Source organism: Rhincodon typus, chromosome 9 (genome assembly GCF_021869965.1).
Source record: "Rhincodon typus isolate 14 chromosome 9, sRhiTyp1.1, whole genome shotgun sequence".
Lineage (NCBI taxonomy): Eukaryota > Metazoa > Chordata > Chondrichthyes > Orectolobiformes > Rhincodontidae > Rhincodon > Rhincodon typus.
The window spans coordinates 75648860-75667369 of record NC_063340.1 but is presented as its reverse complement, the minus strand read 5'-3'; the positions used below and the strand labels follow the sequence as shown (position 1 = coordinate 75667369).

Sequence of the window (18510 nt, the reverse complement as noted above, 5' to 3'; positions counted from 1 at the left end):
GGTCTAGGCCCGAAATGTCAGCCTTTCTGCTCCTATGATGCTGCTTGGCCTGCTGTGTTCATCCAGCTCTGCACCTTGTTGTCTCGGATTCTCCAGCATCTGCAGTTCCTCTATCTCTAATGTTACAGGGACCCAGGTTTGAATCCCACCATTGCAGATGGTGGAATTTGAACTCAATAAAAATCGGGAATTAGGAGTCTAATGATGACGATGAATTCATTGCCAATTGTGGGTGGGGTGGAAAAAACCCATCTGGTCCACTAATGTCCTTTAGGGAAGGAAACTGCCATCTTTAGCTGGTCTGGCCAACATATGACTCCAGACCCACAGCAACGCCCTCTGGGCAATAAATGCTGCCTAGCCAACAATGTCCTCATCCCACGAATCAATTTAGAAGAAAAAACAAATCTGTGCTGGCTTTTATTGAGTAATCCACACTTTTCCAAATAGCTGTTAACTTTGTCCTGGGTTATTGTTTCTTAAAGTTTTCCCACCACCAAGGTTAAATTGATTGTTTTGTGGTTACAGTTGACTGTACTGCAAAATTATTTTAAAACCAACCTTGAAGCACTTTGGCACTTTGCTGGGTTCTATTAAACCCTCTAGTCTGAGGGATGATCCAATAATTCCATTGGATCCCAGGTCCAATGCTAGAGCTTTCTGGTCCCTCTGCATTTGGACACCTCACCGCTGCAAATCTGAATGGGGAATGTGATGTCCTCTCCTACCTGTTCTTCATGCCATTGCTGGATCTGCAAAAGAACTATTCTGTCCCAGGGAAATTCTAGAAATTGTTAAGTAACATTAAGAAACAGAGTTTTTGTATATGGCATTGCCATATTTCTCTTGATTTGAGCAGAATGGTTGGGAAAATCAGAACACTGGTTAGTGTAAGAGATCTATGAATGAATACCCAAACCTAGACTGAAAGAAACAAAACTGCAGGATAACAAAAAATTAAAAGGCTGTTGGTTCAAAAAGAACTGCACTTTTACATTTAAATTAATATTTGTCAAATAATATTTGATAAGACTGACCTGTAATTTAGCCCAAATAACACCATCTTTTGTAGTTATGACAATTAACTGTAGAAATGGCTCATTTTACCTTCTTCTGATAAACATTCTCCTTCAGTGTGTTGGCTGTCACTCTCTTCAGGCTGTATGGCAGTAAAATACAGTACATTTCAGTGAGGGCAACATCACAGTAAAAACATATAACATGGACCTGAAGCAAGGAGAAAATACTTTTGAACAAAAATACAAGCTAATAACTTTAAAACAAAGGTCTTATTTTCAGCAGGCTTGCTACAAGATCAGCACAAATGCATCTTTTTCTTCACCGCTGTTATCTGACTTATGAACGGATCTCCCATATATTAGAGTTGATCCTTCTCTGCAACACTATATTCTGTAAGAGGTAGTAAGAACTGCCGATCCTGGAGTCAGAGATAATGCAGTGTGGAGCTGGAGGAGTGCAGTGGGCCAGGCAGCATCAGCGGAGCAGGAAAGTTGACGTTTCGGGTCGGGACCCTTCTTTATCAGGACCCTTCTTCAGAAATTTCTGAAAAAGGGTCCTGACCTGAAACGTCAACTTTCCTGCTCCTCTGATGCTGCTTGGCCCACGCACTCCTCCAACTCCACACTATGTTATCTCTGACTCCAGCATTGGCAATTTTTACTATCTCTGAGTGAGTTATAACCTCACTGCGAAGCCTCTTCTAGGGATGCCTACCTTGAAGAAGTTATCCTCCTCCCTCTGAAAAGACCTCAGTGGATCTCTCTCCCACTGCAACCCTCTAGTAATCTCTTCAGCCCTGAAACTGCTCAACCATATACTGAAGCAACCAGGTACTACAGCCACATTGCTTTTCTCAGTACTTGCCTACGGAACCGAATTGTCCCCAATGGACTGCAATCTACATTCAGGCCATCCCAATTTGCCCCTGACCACCACAACCTCTACATACAAAACATCCAGATCCTCCAAACACGGTTTTCTCTGCGGATCCTCAAGCACATGCTCTCAGCAATGCGCTGGCATCTTCTGGCCCTACATTCAAGCCTACCCCAGCTCAGAGCCTCCCTCTCCCAGACCCGCAAAGGACCTCTTCTGTTTTTCATTCTTCGCAGGATCCACAACTTCAACCTACAGTTTTACTCCCCCCTATCTGACATTAAAAACTGTAAGTACACTAAACTTACTGGTGCTTGCCACCAAACACAGACCACTTCCACCCCTCAAGTGCTCAAACCTACCCAGGACCTACCCCACAATGTGCCTCGTGCCATTGACCATGTGGTCACCATCGCAACATCTGCTGAACGCCCCCTATCTCTTCACTTCCGCCAACGCTGGTCCCATCACCTCCAGTGCTACAAACCATGCCTCTGCAGCTGCCACTCACACTGCTGACACCACTGCTTCTGTCGCCGAGTCCAAGGGCGCCGCCTATATCAAGGACGCCCCTGCCAACGCCGCTCCCGCCGCCAACATCAAGGATGATGTCATATCCACCGACATTGATCCACCCACCGCTGATATTGCCCCACTCACCGCTGATGCCAACGTCACCCCACCCACCACCAATGGCAACGTTGCCCCACCCACCATCGATGTTGCCCCTAACTCCAACCCCACAGCCATCAGATCTACACCCAGTCCTAGCCCCAAACTCTGCTGGGTCTTCACCATCCTCCCAGACCACCCCCTCACTGAGAACGAATGGTCAGTCCTCAGTAAAGGACTCACATTCATTCCCCTCAGCCCACACATCAATGAATATCATTTATGCTTGGACGTCGAACAGTTTTTCCGCCACCTCTGCCTCCGTGCCTATTTCTTTAACCATGAGTCTAACCCATCCTGTCCAGACCCCTTCCCCTGCCTCCAACACACCCCATCCTCCTGGACACTACCCCAAGGCCTCCTACCTCCCTCCACCTCTTCATTTCCAACTGCCATACCATTTCTGAAGAAGGGTCCCAACACGAAATGTCAACTTTCCTGCTCCTCTGATGCTGCCTAGCCGGTTGTGCTCCTCCAGCTCCACACTGTGTTAACACTATATTCTGTGCTCAGCTCTATTACCCTGATGTACTAACGTAAGATATGATTTGTCTGGTTAGCACGCAAAACAGTACTTTTCACTGTATCTCTGTATATGTGACAATAATAAACCAAATCAAATCAAATCAAATCATTCAGGTTTTTGCAAACAAACTCAAATTATAATTATCATCTGTGATTAATTCCACTTTGAAATGCAAGAGACCCTTCCCCATCTGTCTCTGAATCAGTAGGGGAAATCCTCCAAGGCAATTCAGGTAAATAAAATGCATACAAGCAATTATTGTTTAATACAATAATACCTTATGACTGGCTCTTTATCCCTATTTAAACTTATTCCACAAGTGGTCTGCAATGAAATTGAGAAATTTCATATGTCTTCATCTCAGCCACAAAAAGATTTGACCTTTTCCTTTGATGCCTTACAAACATTGCTTGATGCTAACAGTTGATTTATGTCATATGTGAGAAGACAAAATTTTTGATCTATATTTCTGGTGCAATGGTGCTCATAAAATAAGTATGTTATAAAATATACATCAGCCTATGTTATGATTTTTCTTTTTGCTTTACCTGATCATGCTGTGGATGGTCTTTACATGAGTGGGAAGAAGACTAAAGGAATGTTAGAAATAATAAATTCACAAAAAGATACAGGTCAAGAAACAGATCACTTTGCCCTGTGTTTCTCCTTGTGTGAATCACCCTATTCAATCACATTTTCCTGGTTCTTGCAGAACAGTGGCAGAACCCCTACCTTTGAGCCAGGGGGTTGGGGGTCAAGTCTCAGCTGCTTCAAATACCTGTCAGAAAAAGTCTGGTTTAAAACCCTCTTGTGGTACAGTGGTAATGTAAGCCCATGGACTGGGAAGCCTGGATTCAAGTCATACCTGCTCCAGAGGTGTCTAATAACATCCTCGAACAGATTGACTAGAAAAGTAGGTTAAATTAAAAACAAAACACATTTTCCTTTTCACTTATCATAATATTTTGCTATTCATTTTTTTCAAACAACCGTCTAAAACAAAAATTAATGTACACTGCTTCAACAATAGGTTGTGGCAGAGAATTCCATATTTTAACTATCCTCTTTGTAATGTCACCTTTTCTATCCTCCCATCTAAATATTTTTATTAATGTGTAACTGTCATTATTGTCTATCCAGCCAGAGGAACTAACCAAATAGCACATTTCTCTGCTGGAACAGTCCACAGTTCTAGTCACATTTAAACAATGATTTATACATTTGAAGAACTCCATCAGTTCAACACCTGGCTGTAGTGAAAAGGCACTGTCATGTCATGTTGCTTAACTGTAGCCTATACCTTTACTAACATTTTGCTGAATACACCTTTTAAAATTGATTTTACATTTTTCCTGATCTGTTGGTGTCATGCATGGCTAGAAGAAATCATGTGCCTTTGTAATATCCTAAACATTGGACAGTATTTTGTGTAATTCTGAAGCTCAGTTTGACCCCAGCTCTATAGTAAATGTACTCCACTGAAAATAGATGGCACCGACACTTGCACTCGAGCTATTACACTCTGACCATTTCCTTGAACTCACCACATTTTCTCATGGGGATGGCCAGGTGAGTAAGTGTAAACCAAGTACCGTACAAGGCTAAGCCAGGCATTCAAGATAGTGCCCAAAGGGAGTGAGAAAGAATCACTGAGAAGAAAAGCATTGGCCAATCGCAAGGCTGTCAAGACTGACCTTCATTGAGTGTAAGAGAATTCCTCTGAAATCAGAATATTAGGAGTCACAATAAGATAGAGAATGTGTGGGACCCTGAAACCCAAAGAGTCATCGTGCTGCTGGACACAGGTGGCCACATCTATATTGTCAAACCAGTAGCTGCGGATTAACCTCTTTGGTTCTGTAACACTGCTGAGTACACTGTTCGCCTCCTCATCATACACTGGACTCTTGTCCTCAAGCATGTCCTCAATGTGGATCGTTTTCAAGTCTTCAGTTGCCAGATCATCAAGTGTTTCGAGTCCTTCTGCTGAATCTATTCAGCTGACTGCTCATTAGCAAGCAGAATATCTGACTAGGTGTATAGTTTCCTTCCTCCATTGCGTCAAGAGAACACAGATGGGAAGTCTCTGCCTCGATTTGGCCTTAAGGTCTGATTCCCTCTGCCAACACCTGAGCCTCCGATGATCTGGAGCATCCTTAACATCCCTCATGGACATTACTAGTTTCAACTTCTCTACGTCCATTCCATGTTTCCCAGGTGTCTTTCAACCTCATCCGCCATGACTTGATGCTTGTTTTGTAGAATTCTAACAACTACTCCCGGAATGTAACATGTGATTTCAACACATGGAAGGCCCAAAGATCATGAAGTAAGGGTTCTTTATTTCACTAGCACGGGTCATTTCAAGCATGAAGGGAAATTAAGGATAAATAAGGAACTATTTACATTATGTACAGGGAAGAAATGTATTGGTTACATTGGCCTGAGACTTTCCTTTGTATGCTTTCCTTTCCCATTTGTCCTGTTTCTACCAAAGACCAGTGAGAGAGTCCATTCAACTGTTCAAGTTGACCTCTCTCGCCCTCACCACCCGATGCTGGAGGTCCCATTGCAAGAAAACAGAAGAAATCTGGGATGATCCAGATTGGGGTAACTGTCTTTTGAATGTGATTGTCATATATATAGGCTGTCACAAATTGAAAATTGGTTTAAACATTTTCTTTATCCATGCCTCTTCAAGATCAGATACCACTTTTCTTATTAATTATTTTGAATCAAAGAGAAAGAGCATTGGATTCCCAAGTTTCACTCAAGTCAGAAACAAGGAAATGCAAGAAAGCAGTTCAAGGAGTCCACCTCTCAACTTTGCTTTCTCTCTTGCTATGTCACAGCACGCTGAAGAGCTAAAGGGCCTTTAATGAGCTGAATTAGCTATTTTAAAATTCTCAACACAAAGCTATTTTGAAGCCACCCAATTTTTAATAACTTACTTCAGAGACTGAAGGAGGTGGTATTCTTATGAGACCCTAGGTGTGATTGTGGTTACAGCGAGAGAAATTTAAAAAAAAATCTTTTCAAAATGCTGGTTAAACAGAGGACAGAATACTTTGAAACTTAATCTCCACAAAAGCTCATAACTAAGTCAAGGAATAAAGTTGAAATGAACTTGTTCCTACCTGTCTTGTCGTTTGAAGATCTGAAGTTAAATGTTCCAGGTTAACAGTTGTCGTATCCTGTACTAGGAGATCTGAAACACCTGTCAGCATAATTAATTGAGCTTTAGTAGGTATTGATAAACATCAGTGTTTAATAACTGAAAGAAAGTTACTATAAAGCACTGAGTACTTTAATTAACCTAAACAGGTAATGGGCATTTCCTGATAAGCGATAATATTCTCCAAATAATAAGTGCTAAATGACACCACAATGCAATAGGTAATGCTTGTGATCTACGATTTTGCATTGTTCATAGGCAGATAGCATTTCATTTAGCACATTCTTTAATGCACTGAATTGTAGTGTACCAATTTGCATGTGGAGCTGTAGGTGAATGATCTAAGGCAAGTCATCAGGGCAGGAAAGTAAAATAGCTAACCAAGATAATAATCATTCAGGAATTAATGGATCAAAGAGTGTGGGACAAAATGGAAACATGACATTGAGATAGAGATCTAATCTCTAGAGAATATTGAATAGTGGAGCAGGCCCAAAGGGCTGAATGGTCTACAGCTACTCCCAGTTTCTATGTTTCTCAATGGAACATTTCCATTTTTTGTACCAAACTTCAACATCGGGTTCACCCAAGTCAGCTACTCCAAGAGTTAAACAATCAGAGTTAATATCCCTTTAGCTAGGTAGAGAAACAATACCCAACTCCGGCCACCACCCACCCCCCCATGCCAATATGACCTTTCTATTTCTCAAATTAGCCACCTTTGTGGTCTCTCTTTATAAGTAAGATTGCTACTCATGAAACTCAACAATTTATAGAACAAAGCAGCACACATGATCTGTAGCCCATCTATAATGCCAAACATATCCCTTAACTCCACCAATACATAATTTTTAGTGCATAGTACCCATTGGATACATTGCAGCAACATTCCAAAACTTTTTTGAAAATAACACCCAAGCCTACAACTTCTTCACCAAATCACACACCATCAAAGTTTGGATATATGTTACTATTTCTCCTTTGTCATTGGGTCAAAAGCCTGGAACTCCCTACCTTACAATATTGTGAGAACACCTTCACTACATGGGCAGAAGCAGCTCAGATAAGTGGTTCTCAAGGCATCCAGTGAAGAGCAAGAAATAGTGGTTCTATCAATGGCACCGATATCTTGAGAATGAATATTTAAATTCTTGTCACAGTAAGGGTGGGTTTGAGTTGCACCAATTGAGAATTCTGCTGAAACTACCACAAACACAGTCACAATGTCTCTTACAGACAACATTCTGTATTCATGTCATTATCTTGTATGGATTGTCAGCCTGGATCTCAGAGATGAAAGAATAGCGGCCACCAGACCCAGTATAAACTAACCTGTCCGTGCCCTATCCAGAATCAAAGTCAATTGTGGCTCAAGCAGTAGCACTTGTCAGTTAAGTTGCACTCCAACGATTTGAGTGTAAAAATCTATTCTGACAAGCCAGTTTAGTACTGAAGGATTCTTTTAGGCTAAACTTTAAATCATTATTGTCTGCTCTTTCAGGCAGAGATAAAAGATCCTTTGACATTATTTTGAAGAAGAGAATAAAAATTATTCCTTGTGTATTAGTCAATATTTATTCCACAATCAACACCATGAAAGCAGATTGTCTGGCTATTATCACATTATTGCTTTAGAAAGCTTGCTTTGTGAAAATTGTCTGCTGCATTTCCCACATTACAAGTGCCTACAAGTTACAGGTACTTTATTAGCTGCAAAGCACTTTGAGGCATCCTGAGGTCATGAAAGGAGAAACATAGAAACATGGAAACTACAACTAGGAGTAGGTCATTCAACTCTTTGAGCCTGCTGTGCCATTCCATGTGATCATGTCTGATCTTCTATCTCAAAGCCACATTTCTTCTTTCTCTCCATACCCCTTGATGCCCTTAATATCTAATCATTTACGAATCACTTACTGTGGTAGCAAATTATACAAGTTGACCACCCTCTGAGTCAAGAAATGTTTCCTCAACTCATCTTAAAAAGCTTACACCATATCTTGAAACTGTGTTGTCTGGTTCTAGACTTCCCTACCAGGGAAAGTGTCCTCTCTTCATCTAGCCTGTCTAGTCCTGTAATGATTTTACATGTTTCAATCAGATCCCCTCTCGTTCTTCTAATCGCCAGTGCATACAGGCCCATTTGAACCAATAATTCTTCATACCACTGCCCTGCCATCCCAGTATCAGCCAAGTGAATCTTCACTGCATTCCCTTTATGCAAGTATATCCTTTTAGGTCGGGAGACCTTACCCTTATCTGCACATAATACTCCAGGAAAGTCTCACCAAGTCCTGATTAACTGCAATAAAGCATCCCTATTTCTGAACTCAGATCCTCTTGCAATGAAGGCCGACATACCATTTGTCTTAGATAAAAAGGTGTAGAGCTGGATGAACACAGCAGGCCACACAGCATCAGAGGAGCAGGAAAGCTGACATTTTGGGCCTAGACCCTTCTTCAGAAAAATCCCTTCTTCTAGGCCCGAAATGTCAGCTTTCCTGCTCCTCAGATGCTGCTTGGCCTGCTGTGTTCATCCAGCTCTACACCTTGTCATCTCAGATTCTCCAGCATCTGCAGTTCCTACTATCTCTGATATCATTTGACTTAATTGCTTGTTGTACCTGCCTGCTTACTTTTATCGACTGGTGTGCAGGGACACCTAGATCCCATCACACATCCACATTTCCCAATATGAAACATTTAAATAATACTCTGCTTTTCTCTTTTTCACGCTGAAGTGTATAACTTCACATTTGTCCAAGTTGTTCAGCATCTGACATGTGTTTTGCTCATACATGCAACTTGTCCAGATCGCCCTGAAGCTTCCTTGCATCCTCCTCAAAACTCATACTCCTGCCCAGTTTTGTGTTGATAGCAAACTTGGAAATATTGCATTTGGTTTCCTCATCCAAGTCTTTTTTGAATATTGTGAATAACTGGGGCCCAAGTACTGATTGCTATGGTACATCACTAATCACTGCTGGCCATTCAGGAAAAGACACATTTATTCCCATTGTTTTCAGCCTGTCAACCAATTCTCTACCACCAAACTGCTAACTTACTTAACAAAAACAATGTCTGTACTTCTATACCTGCATGGGGAAGTATCCAGGCTCACTTTCCTTTCTAAGAAATGACATAAAAACCTGTCAAATTTATTGCTGCTCTAACATCTTTTATGATCATAAAGAAAATATCAATATTCACCATTCATCTTTTGACTTGCATGCTGTTTAAAAGGACACTGATGAACTAAATGTGATTACCTGACAAGTCCAGGTGACTGACATGGAATACAGAAAAAATGGCTCTTGTAATTACCATTTTAGTCAAGAAACACTGAAACTCATTTATGGGTGACAAAATGAGTATCTTTAGTTTTATTCACATTTGCATGATAACTTCACATGCTGAAGATGAAAGGTTACCTGTAAAATGAATAGTTTGAAAAAGATTGTGGAGCTGGACTTGAAATAAACAAATGAACTGTATTTCAGTAGCTTGCTTTAAGCAATTAAAAACAAAAAGAGAACGCAACATGGTTTGAATGAAGCAAACATACAATAAGCTCTTCTCTCACTCTCTCTAAATCTCAACAGAGAGCCAGTGAAAACAATTAACATTATAAGATCTCAGGTGACTGAGAAATCAAGGGTATCTGCACTTCACCACTACTGAGGAAACAGAAAAGCAACTAAACAATTGGGATTCACGTGTCACTCTCATAACTTAAATGCTAAAACAACTGCCTTTTCATTTCAGTTTGTACTAGTTATCCCTTCACCCCTCACCTTCATTGTAAGCTCATTACCTGTGTTTTGTGATCACTTTTTTTCAGGTAATAAAAGTCCACTGTTTCACTCAAAAGAACCTTGGTATGGCTCTCTTTCATTTTTAATCTGGTTAACTAAGTTTGACTGAAGGATGATAGCTACATGCTAAAAAGGCAAAAATTCGAAGATATTTATTGTGACTGACCAACAGAAGATTAAAAAGGAGGAAGGCTGTGATCTGTCCTCACTTGTCCTAGCACATTTCTTATGTTTGGATTCTGCCTGCAGTACCTCACCTCTGTGTCATGTTATCAGGACAAAACAGGGAATAGAGTCTGCATATCTTCTCAAAGAAAGGGAGGGAGAAAACTTCAGGTTTTCCTTGGGCTATTCTTGAACACTTGTCAGGACTGGCACAAAGATACATCATGACTGAAGATGACTTCATCAAGAGCAACTTAATGATGGAAAGATTAGAAACCACTGAAGATGAAATCTATACTCAATTATTAATAAGTTCATTACTGTACTCATATGAAATTGTTTTGCCCACTTCCTTAATAGTAGGTTAATACCTTCGTTAAAAGGACAGCTAATGAAATTTCATACAAACATGCTAATGCATGTATTACATGTTCAAGGTTAGCAATATAAAAGCGCTTAAAATGTTATGACCTTGGTACCAAATTTTCTGCTGGCATAGGCTGTATATCATGGTCATCATACAAAAATTGGCAGCATTTGATCTGACTAAAAGTACACACAGGATGCAATATAGTTGTCTCAATTTTGTATTGGGGAAAAATCTGTCCCGTGCGTATTCTAGGGTCAGAAAATTTATACCTTTGGTGGAAACACCGTGATCTGTAGCTTGAATGGGATATTTTTCAATCTGTGGAAGCAGAAAAATAGGAGCATTAACACACACGTTTGACACATACACAGGTTATCGGTAATAATAAAAGGCTTTTTATGCTCAACATGTGGGAGGAAAAAGAAACACGCTGGACTATCAAATTTTATTTGCAGCTAAAGGAAATAGAATCATGGGCAGCATTTCATAGTTGCTTTCTGGCAGGCTTGCAGGCGGGACAGCTTATAAAATTCTCTAGGTGGCCTTCCCTCTACCTGCCCTCGATCTATCTGCAATTTTGCATGGAGTAGGCAGGAGTGGCCTGCCTGCCCTCACCCAACTGAGGTCTTAAGGTCGTAAATTATCAGCCAATTCAGGGCCGCCTCCTGCCTGCCCTCAATCTTGAGGTTGATGGATGTAGAGGATCTTATTGTTGGACCGTTAGTCCAGAGACCCAGGTAATATTCTGGGGACCAGGGTTCGAATCCGTCATGGCCGATGGTGGAATTTGAATTTGATAAAAGTCTGGAAGTAGGGTCACGAATCAATTTTCGAATGTTGGAAAAATTTATCTCATTCACTGATGCCTTTTAGGGAAAGAAACCGCCATCCTTACCTGGTCTTGTCTACATATGACTCCAGACCACACAGCAATGTGGTTGACTCTTAACTGACTTCTGTGCAATTAAGGAAAGACAATAAATGCTGGCCTGGCCGGTGACGCCTTCATCCCATGAATGATTAAAACAAAGGTTCAGGGGAAGGACCAGTGGGTCACCCTGTTCTAGTCTTGCACCAGAATGGTACTCCCTGAAGGTACCCCTTCTATATGCCCAAATCTACCACACCTAGAGTTTGGCCGTTATGATGCTCATTTCCTCCCTGGACTCCCCATCAGGACTTCAATATTACATATTCCTAAAACCCCAGTCCTTACCTCTCTCCCCTGCTATAAGACTCCCATTCCAACACAGTTAGTTGGTCCGAGACTCTGAGATTTAAAATCTGAGGACTGCTTATAGTCCCAGTCCTGGTCATTGTGACCCTTGCTGCTGCTGTCGAACTGCCAGCTATTCACCAGAATGTGGGCAATAGACACATTTCCAGCAAATTGAAACTCCTTGGTGTGTTAAATGGCTGTGGGGTTGCTGTGATCTTCAGGGATGTGTTCTCCACCAACTCCTCAGGTGGCGGAGGTACGAAAATGTACCTTCTGGAAACTTCCTCCTTATCAAAACAGTGGTTAAGGTTTTACCATAAAAATACTGGCTATACTTTTGTCATCACACTGGGTTCAAACAGCATTGAAATGGCAAGGTTTGAACTGTAGGGCAAACTTTCCTAAAATCAGGACAGTGGATACACTACATGGATAGGAAACAAAATGTGAATTTGCCCAGTCACAACTCCTCCCCAGTAGTGACGTGTTAATCCTGTAAAGGCTGCTAGAGGATTTTGAGAGAGAGAATCCAATAAATTCTGTCTTTCAAATCATTCATCTCTTGCAGTGTATGTATTATTAGAACTAGGAGCCTCTGCTGCAATGGGTACAATGATCCAAGCAACAAGTCTTCAAATAGTAGAGAAAGCTGATCAAAGGATATACTGCAAACAGACTAAAATCGTGAATACGAGTCTTGACCTTAATTTTTTTTGTGTAGTAATGAAAAATTTGCATTCATATAGGATCTTTCATATCCTCAAGTTGTTCTCAAAGCATTCTACATAGGTTACTCTTCAAGTGGTCATTGTGGTTTTGTAGCAAACCTGGCAGCCAAATTGCATACAACAAAATTGGAACAAACTTAGTTTCAACTTCCCATTCACACCCCTTAAATTCTGAACTAATCTGTGCCACTGTAGAAACTTACTGTACATGTCCATAAAACACGAAGGGGAAAAATTATGGACAATTCAGTCAAGTGGTTATTTTCAATTACATCCAGCAGTGGTCTTACACACAACTGAACTTTTTTTTCCCATCACCAATCACCCGTGTTATTATCTTTCATTTATTAACCACTATCAGTAAATCATCCATGTTTTCCAATTGATTAATTTGCCTGCAAGGGCAATGCAAACCACGAAAGGTGAGAGACAGGTAGGGATTGGGGGAGGGAGCTCAATCAAAATGGACATGGTTATTGTCACACAGCTCCTCATAAACAGCTGAAGATACTTCTGGCAAAAGCTGGATGCATTATATTTGGATGAAGTGAAAAAGGGAAATGTAGGAGGAATTCCAACGTTGTTTAAAAGAGTAAAAGCTGTGATGCCTGACTGTGGATTGTTATCACATCAAGCATTGAAGATGTATTTAAAAAACAAATGTTGCACCATTGATTTTAGCTAATGAGAATGTTCACTATTGCAAAATGGTAGGAATATACTATTTATACTCTTGCTTCACAAGTGTAAAAATGCACCTGAAATAAGTACAATATTCAATATGCAAATTGTATTTGCAAAGTGGTGTGTCATATTTACTACAAAAATTAAAGAATATGAAAATTTAAAATCAGAGTGAGTAAATGAAGTAAGCAGAACAATCATGATTCATAAAATGTGTAATGCAAGGCAGCAAGTCATACCGTTTCTGAAGGAACACTAGGATCTGTATCCTCAACAGGAGTTCTAGGTACTTCTTCTGTTAAAAGCAAAAATACAACCAATTGTTGATAAAAAAAATTAAAAACTTACACAATATTACACTAAATGAGATATCATAAGATGAAAACTATAACAAAATAAATGTATACAATTAATGTTCATTCTTTCAGGGCAATATTTTGGAATCGAGCTTGTTATTAATCTCACCCACTCAGCCGTAGGGGGTGGTTTAGTAGCCAACTAACTTTTACACAGGGAGTGAAAAAAGACCCAAGAATACAGGTCCCCAATCTCTATTGGCTACTATTACCATAACCTTGATGAAGGGTGAAGCAGGCCTTCTACCTGACTTGGGGCTGGCCCATGGTGCAGAAGAACTGGAAGAGGACACAAATTAAAAATAAACATAACAGAACTTTCATAGATATAAGAGATCATCTCACTTTGAAAGACAGATCAATGTATTTTCTAAATGGAACTATGGAGGAGTAGAAATTTAGAGGTTCAAACACAGAAATCAGTAAAAGCCAGTGGAAATCACAAAAATAACTTAAAAAGTGAATGGAATGTTGGCCTTTATCTCCAGAAGACTGGAACACAAAACATGGATATTATGTTGCAGTTATGTCAAGATTTGATTGGATGATATCTGGAGTATTGCATTTAGTTCTGGACACCATATTTCAGGAAGGATGTACTGACCTTGGAGGGAGCACAGATTCACTAGAATGATAATGGTGGTAAAATAATTAAGTTATGGGGGCAGGCTGAATAAACTTTGCATGTACACCTTTGAGTTTCCAAATTAACGGATGGTTAAACTGTGGTATTTATGGTAGAGATGATAGGGTAAATAAAAATAAACTACTTTCTCTAGTGTGAAGTTCAGAGCAAAGTGATTGTGTTAAAATTGAATTTATGCTATTCAGGAGTGATATCGGAAAGCACTTCTTCACTAAAAGGATATTGTAAACCCAGGACTCTCTCCCACTATAACCATTAAGCTGGATTAATTGAAAATTTTAAAACAATATAGTTTTAAATAGATATGCTGAAAGTATTAATGCTTGCAAAACAAGGCACGTCAATGGAGTCAAGTTGCAGATCAGCAATGATCTAACTGAATGTCAAAACAGGCAGGAGGAGTTGAATGTTCTATTCCGTTCCACTGGGCAGAATTTTACCAGAAAGCAACAAAGTGTCAATTTTGGTGAGATTCATGAAGGGTTTCTTTCTGTGAGTGCTAATGAGACTTTTCAAGCTATTCTCTGCAACTCACTTCATTACCTATGCACCATACTTCTATGGTGCCCCACTCTTCACAGCTTTCTCTTGACAATGATAGAAGTACTCATCACTACCAGGACCTCCCAAGATTCCCAGTGCTGGCATTATTTTTAAAGCCCAGCAGTGTATCAGGTCAAGAACTGCCATCTAGGAGTTGCCATTCACCAGTCATTTAGTGAGAGGGGAAACCAAAAATAAATTTTCTCAGGGCATATCAGTAGCACGGCTCACATGTCATTGCAAATACAAGTGCAGATTCATAAATATATTGCTATTTAGGAACCAAGCTGCATGACCTTAGCTGATGCCAACCCTCACCACCCCTGCAGTGACCCATGTCCTCCAATGCTTTGTCATCTCCCTATATGTTGAGCTGCCCCTTTTACAACTATTGTTCCCTATATCCACAACTGACTTCCCCACCACAGGAATGGCCCCTGATAACCCCACTTCTGACCTAATTGATGACTGACCAGACCCCTGACTGATATGTGCGCAATCCCTGATTAATTTACTGCAAATCCCTGGACTGATTCTGCTGGACTTGCAGGTTGATCATGGTCTACACTCCAGACAATAGAGACATGGACCTCTGAGCCCGACCAAGCAACTGTCGGACTTGTCCAAGCTCTTGGATTAATAATGGATGATGCCTTTAATCTCAGGAACCCCTGACTGAAAGCTGTCTCTCTTGGTTTGACTCTGAACTACTCCTCACAGAGTTGAGATGTGGCCATTTGGTTCAAGTACATGCAGTGTGTTTGCTGCATATGTTGCATAGCTTAGTGCTATATAGTAGCATGTTCATGTTTTGACTGATTATTACTGACAATTATAACAAGCTGCCTGGCTTTGATCTGTGCTATTCAGTAAGGCAAAACAGAAGTACTTTGAGCCTTTAAACTATGGCTGAAGTGACAAAGAGCAAAAAGGCAAGACAAGGCAGAAATACTGTGAGCATCCAAATAGATGCAAAGTGAATGGGCACTAAGACAGCAAATGAGGAGCCCTGAGATGCACCCTGGTTTAATCCATGATTTAGGTGCCTGCCCCCTCAAGTGTAAAATATTCTGACAGTAGCATTACAAAGAATGGTACTGGTGCACTCCAAAGTGCAGCACGGAAATGCAGAACCTTATTGTAAATGGATCGAGAATGTGCCGTGCGGGTATGGTCAGGCTGGTGATTCTTTAGTCTACAGAAAATGTTATTCAAAGGATTTATTTAAATTTCTGTAATTGGAATATATTCTCACTCTTTCACTTGACTACTGTAATCACACTTTATTAAAACATATAAGATCCTGAAGGAAATTGACAGAGTAGATGCTGAGAGGACATTTTCCCATAGGACAGAGTAGGACTAGGGGGCACAGTTTAAAATAAAGGTTCTCCCATTTAACATGGAGATGAGGACTTTCCTTTTTCTCTCACGCAGCCATTTGCCTACAGAATTCTGTTGACCAGACAGTAGCAGAGGCTGAGTCATTAAACATTTTTAAGGCTGAATTGGGTATGTTGATTGTCAAGGGAAACAAAGGGCATTGGGATTATGCAGAAAATTGGAGTTGAGGCCATGTGGTGAAGCCGGCTTGAAAGACCAAATGGCCTTCTTCTCCTTTTAATTTGTATGCTCATATGACCGAAGATTTGCTCCTTCAATTTCATTATACAAAGTTTCTTCATTATACATAAATGAATATAAATTTTAAGTAACTACGGCATTTTCTTTGACAAATGTAAATTGGTATTAATTATAAAGTTTGCTTCCTTGTTATTTACCATGAAAGGTGAAATACATTCAGCATACTTCTCAATAAGTATTGTACATTTGTCATTAGTAACACAGCATTCATTCTTTGATTCATCCTAAGTATTGGCGTATTCAGCATTAAAGGATTGGCTCTACTTGTCTCCCCAGAAATGACATTCTAGACTCTTATATGTGCCTTCATATTTATCTCCCATGACATGCTTTTCTCTTAAGTTAATACTTCAGCCAGGGGCCATCACCAACTTTTTAATTAGACTTAATTTGTTTTGTACTGAGCTTCTCATATACTGGCTATGACATTGTCATTGAGATGCAATGTGTAGTTTAAAACAAACATTTTGGTCATTCATCCACGTCACCTGCGCATTCCACACCATCTCCTGTGTGAATCACATCTTTAAACATTATATATTGAAGATAAGTTTAACTTGACCTAGCAATATAAAGAGGAGTAAAAATGTAAGAATGCCACAAAGCTTCTGAAACATTCTCGATGGAAGATTTTCCATACATTCCTATTTCCAAATGTTCCATGTTGATCTAACAATTATTTTTCTACAATTATTGAGTGTTCTTGAAGTCAAAGTTTGGTCACACCAAGTATTCTTTTTGCTTTAGTGGAAGAAGTATCCATTTAGCTATCATGCACATTGCCCACTCTTGAGTTAATCAAATTATTGGTCAGGTTTACAGTGCCAAATTTCATTATAATACAACCTGTAGGTCAACCTCACAAAAATAATTATAGGGGGGTAAACTTGTAGGGCTAAGGAGATGTCACACCCATTCACACCAGACATGGCCTTTACAAAATCAAGACTTAAGACTTTTAAGAATAAATTACTTAGAGCCTCTTTTAAGTGTAACTGAGCCAATGTCCATGAAACAAATACAAACAGCTTTTCATCCCACAACCTGAAGGTTTTTATATAAGGTTTTTGCAGTTCATCTTATCGAAAGGGAAAGGTGATTAATGTTTGCCCCAGGTTAATTTTGATGAGTTGACATATTCATTTTCTGAAAATACAGAGTTAATAAAATGTGTGGAACTGTTCCACAGAATTATTTTATAACTCTCCTTTATGATTGATGTTGTGCTGTGCTGTCAAAGAGATGAATTAAACCTTCAGGGCAAGACATTTGAGAACTCAGTGAGTTTTGCACTTACAACGTTACAAAAATTTCATTCACCAGCCACATTGTTATATAGGATTCAGCCACCTGAATGCAAGTACACATCCTGAAAAAGTGTCTGAACTATCAGAAAGTTTTGCCTTATTGAGAATTGTAGCTCTCAGCCATGTGAATAGTGACAAGCAGTTTAAACAAATAAGTTTCTCTAATATTCTCTGTGAAATGCTTAAAATATACACTGGATCAGAAATATAGAAAATATAGAAAAGAAATATATTTTAGATAAAACTCATCAGAACAGTTTCATAATATGCACGTTGATAATTATCCTGGGTCCCCTTCCCACACTCTTGTCATTTCTTCATCTTTCAACAAGAACTTTAGCTAGAATAGTGATCAGCCACTTTTGGATCCAATGTGCCACTTTCTTTGGATCCCATGGGTTCTTAGTTTCTTTACAGTCTGCTATGTGGGATCTTTTCAAAAAACCTAACCAAAGTCCATGTAAATCACTCTAAATGCCTTGGAAAATGTGGTGATGAACTGCCTACTTGAACTGCTGCTGTCATTGGAGTGTGGGGACCCCCTAGTGCTGCTAGAATGGGAGTTTCGGTTCTTTGACTCAGTGAAGGAAAGGTGATATACTTCCAAGACAGGGTTGTGTGTGGCCTTTTTTAAAATTCATCCATAGAATGTCAACATCATTGACTGGGCCAACATTTATTGCTCACCCCTCATTGCTACTTGAACTGACTGGCTTGCTAGTGCCAGTTCAGAGGGCAGTTAAGAGTCAACAACTTTGCTGTGG

At 39.9% G+C, this 18510-nt stretch overlaps 1 protein-coding gene across 3 annotated transcripts in view; it reads right to left on the bottom strand.

The window, feature by feature from the left end:
- The window catches only part of edaradd (EDAR-associated death domain), a 68005-nt gene that overhangs the window by 16853 nt on the left and 32642 nt on the right, over nt 1-18510 (bottom strand). For 2 of the 3 annotated variants that reach the window (XM_048601237.1, XM_048601238.1), the window contains exons 2-5: nt 13490-13545; nt 10889-10937; nt 6232-6311; nt 1108-1159 (exon numbers count right to left, since the gene is read on the bottom strand). In XM_048601237.1, the coding sequence (XP_048457194.1) occupies nt 1108-1159; nt 6232-6311; nt 10889-10937; nt 13490-13545 (237 nt within the window). Of the gene's footprint in view, nt 1-1107; nt 1160-6231; nt 6312-9538; nt 9701-10888; nt 10938-13489; nt 13546-18510 lie in introns of those variants that run through there. The other variant, XM_048601239.1, reaches the window with a different exon arrangement.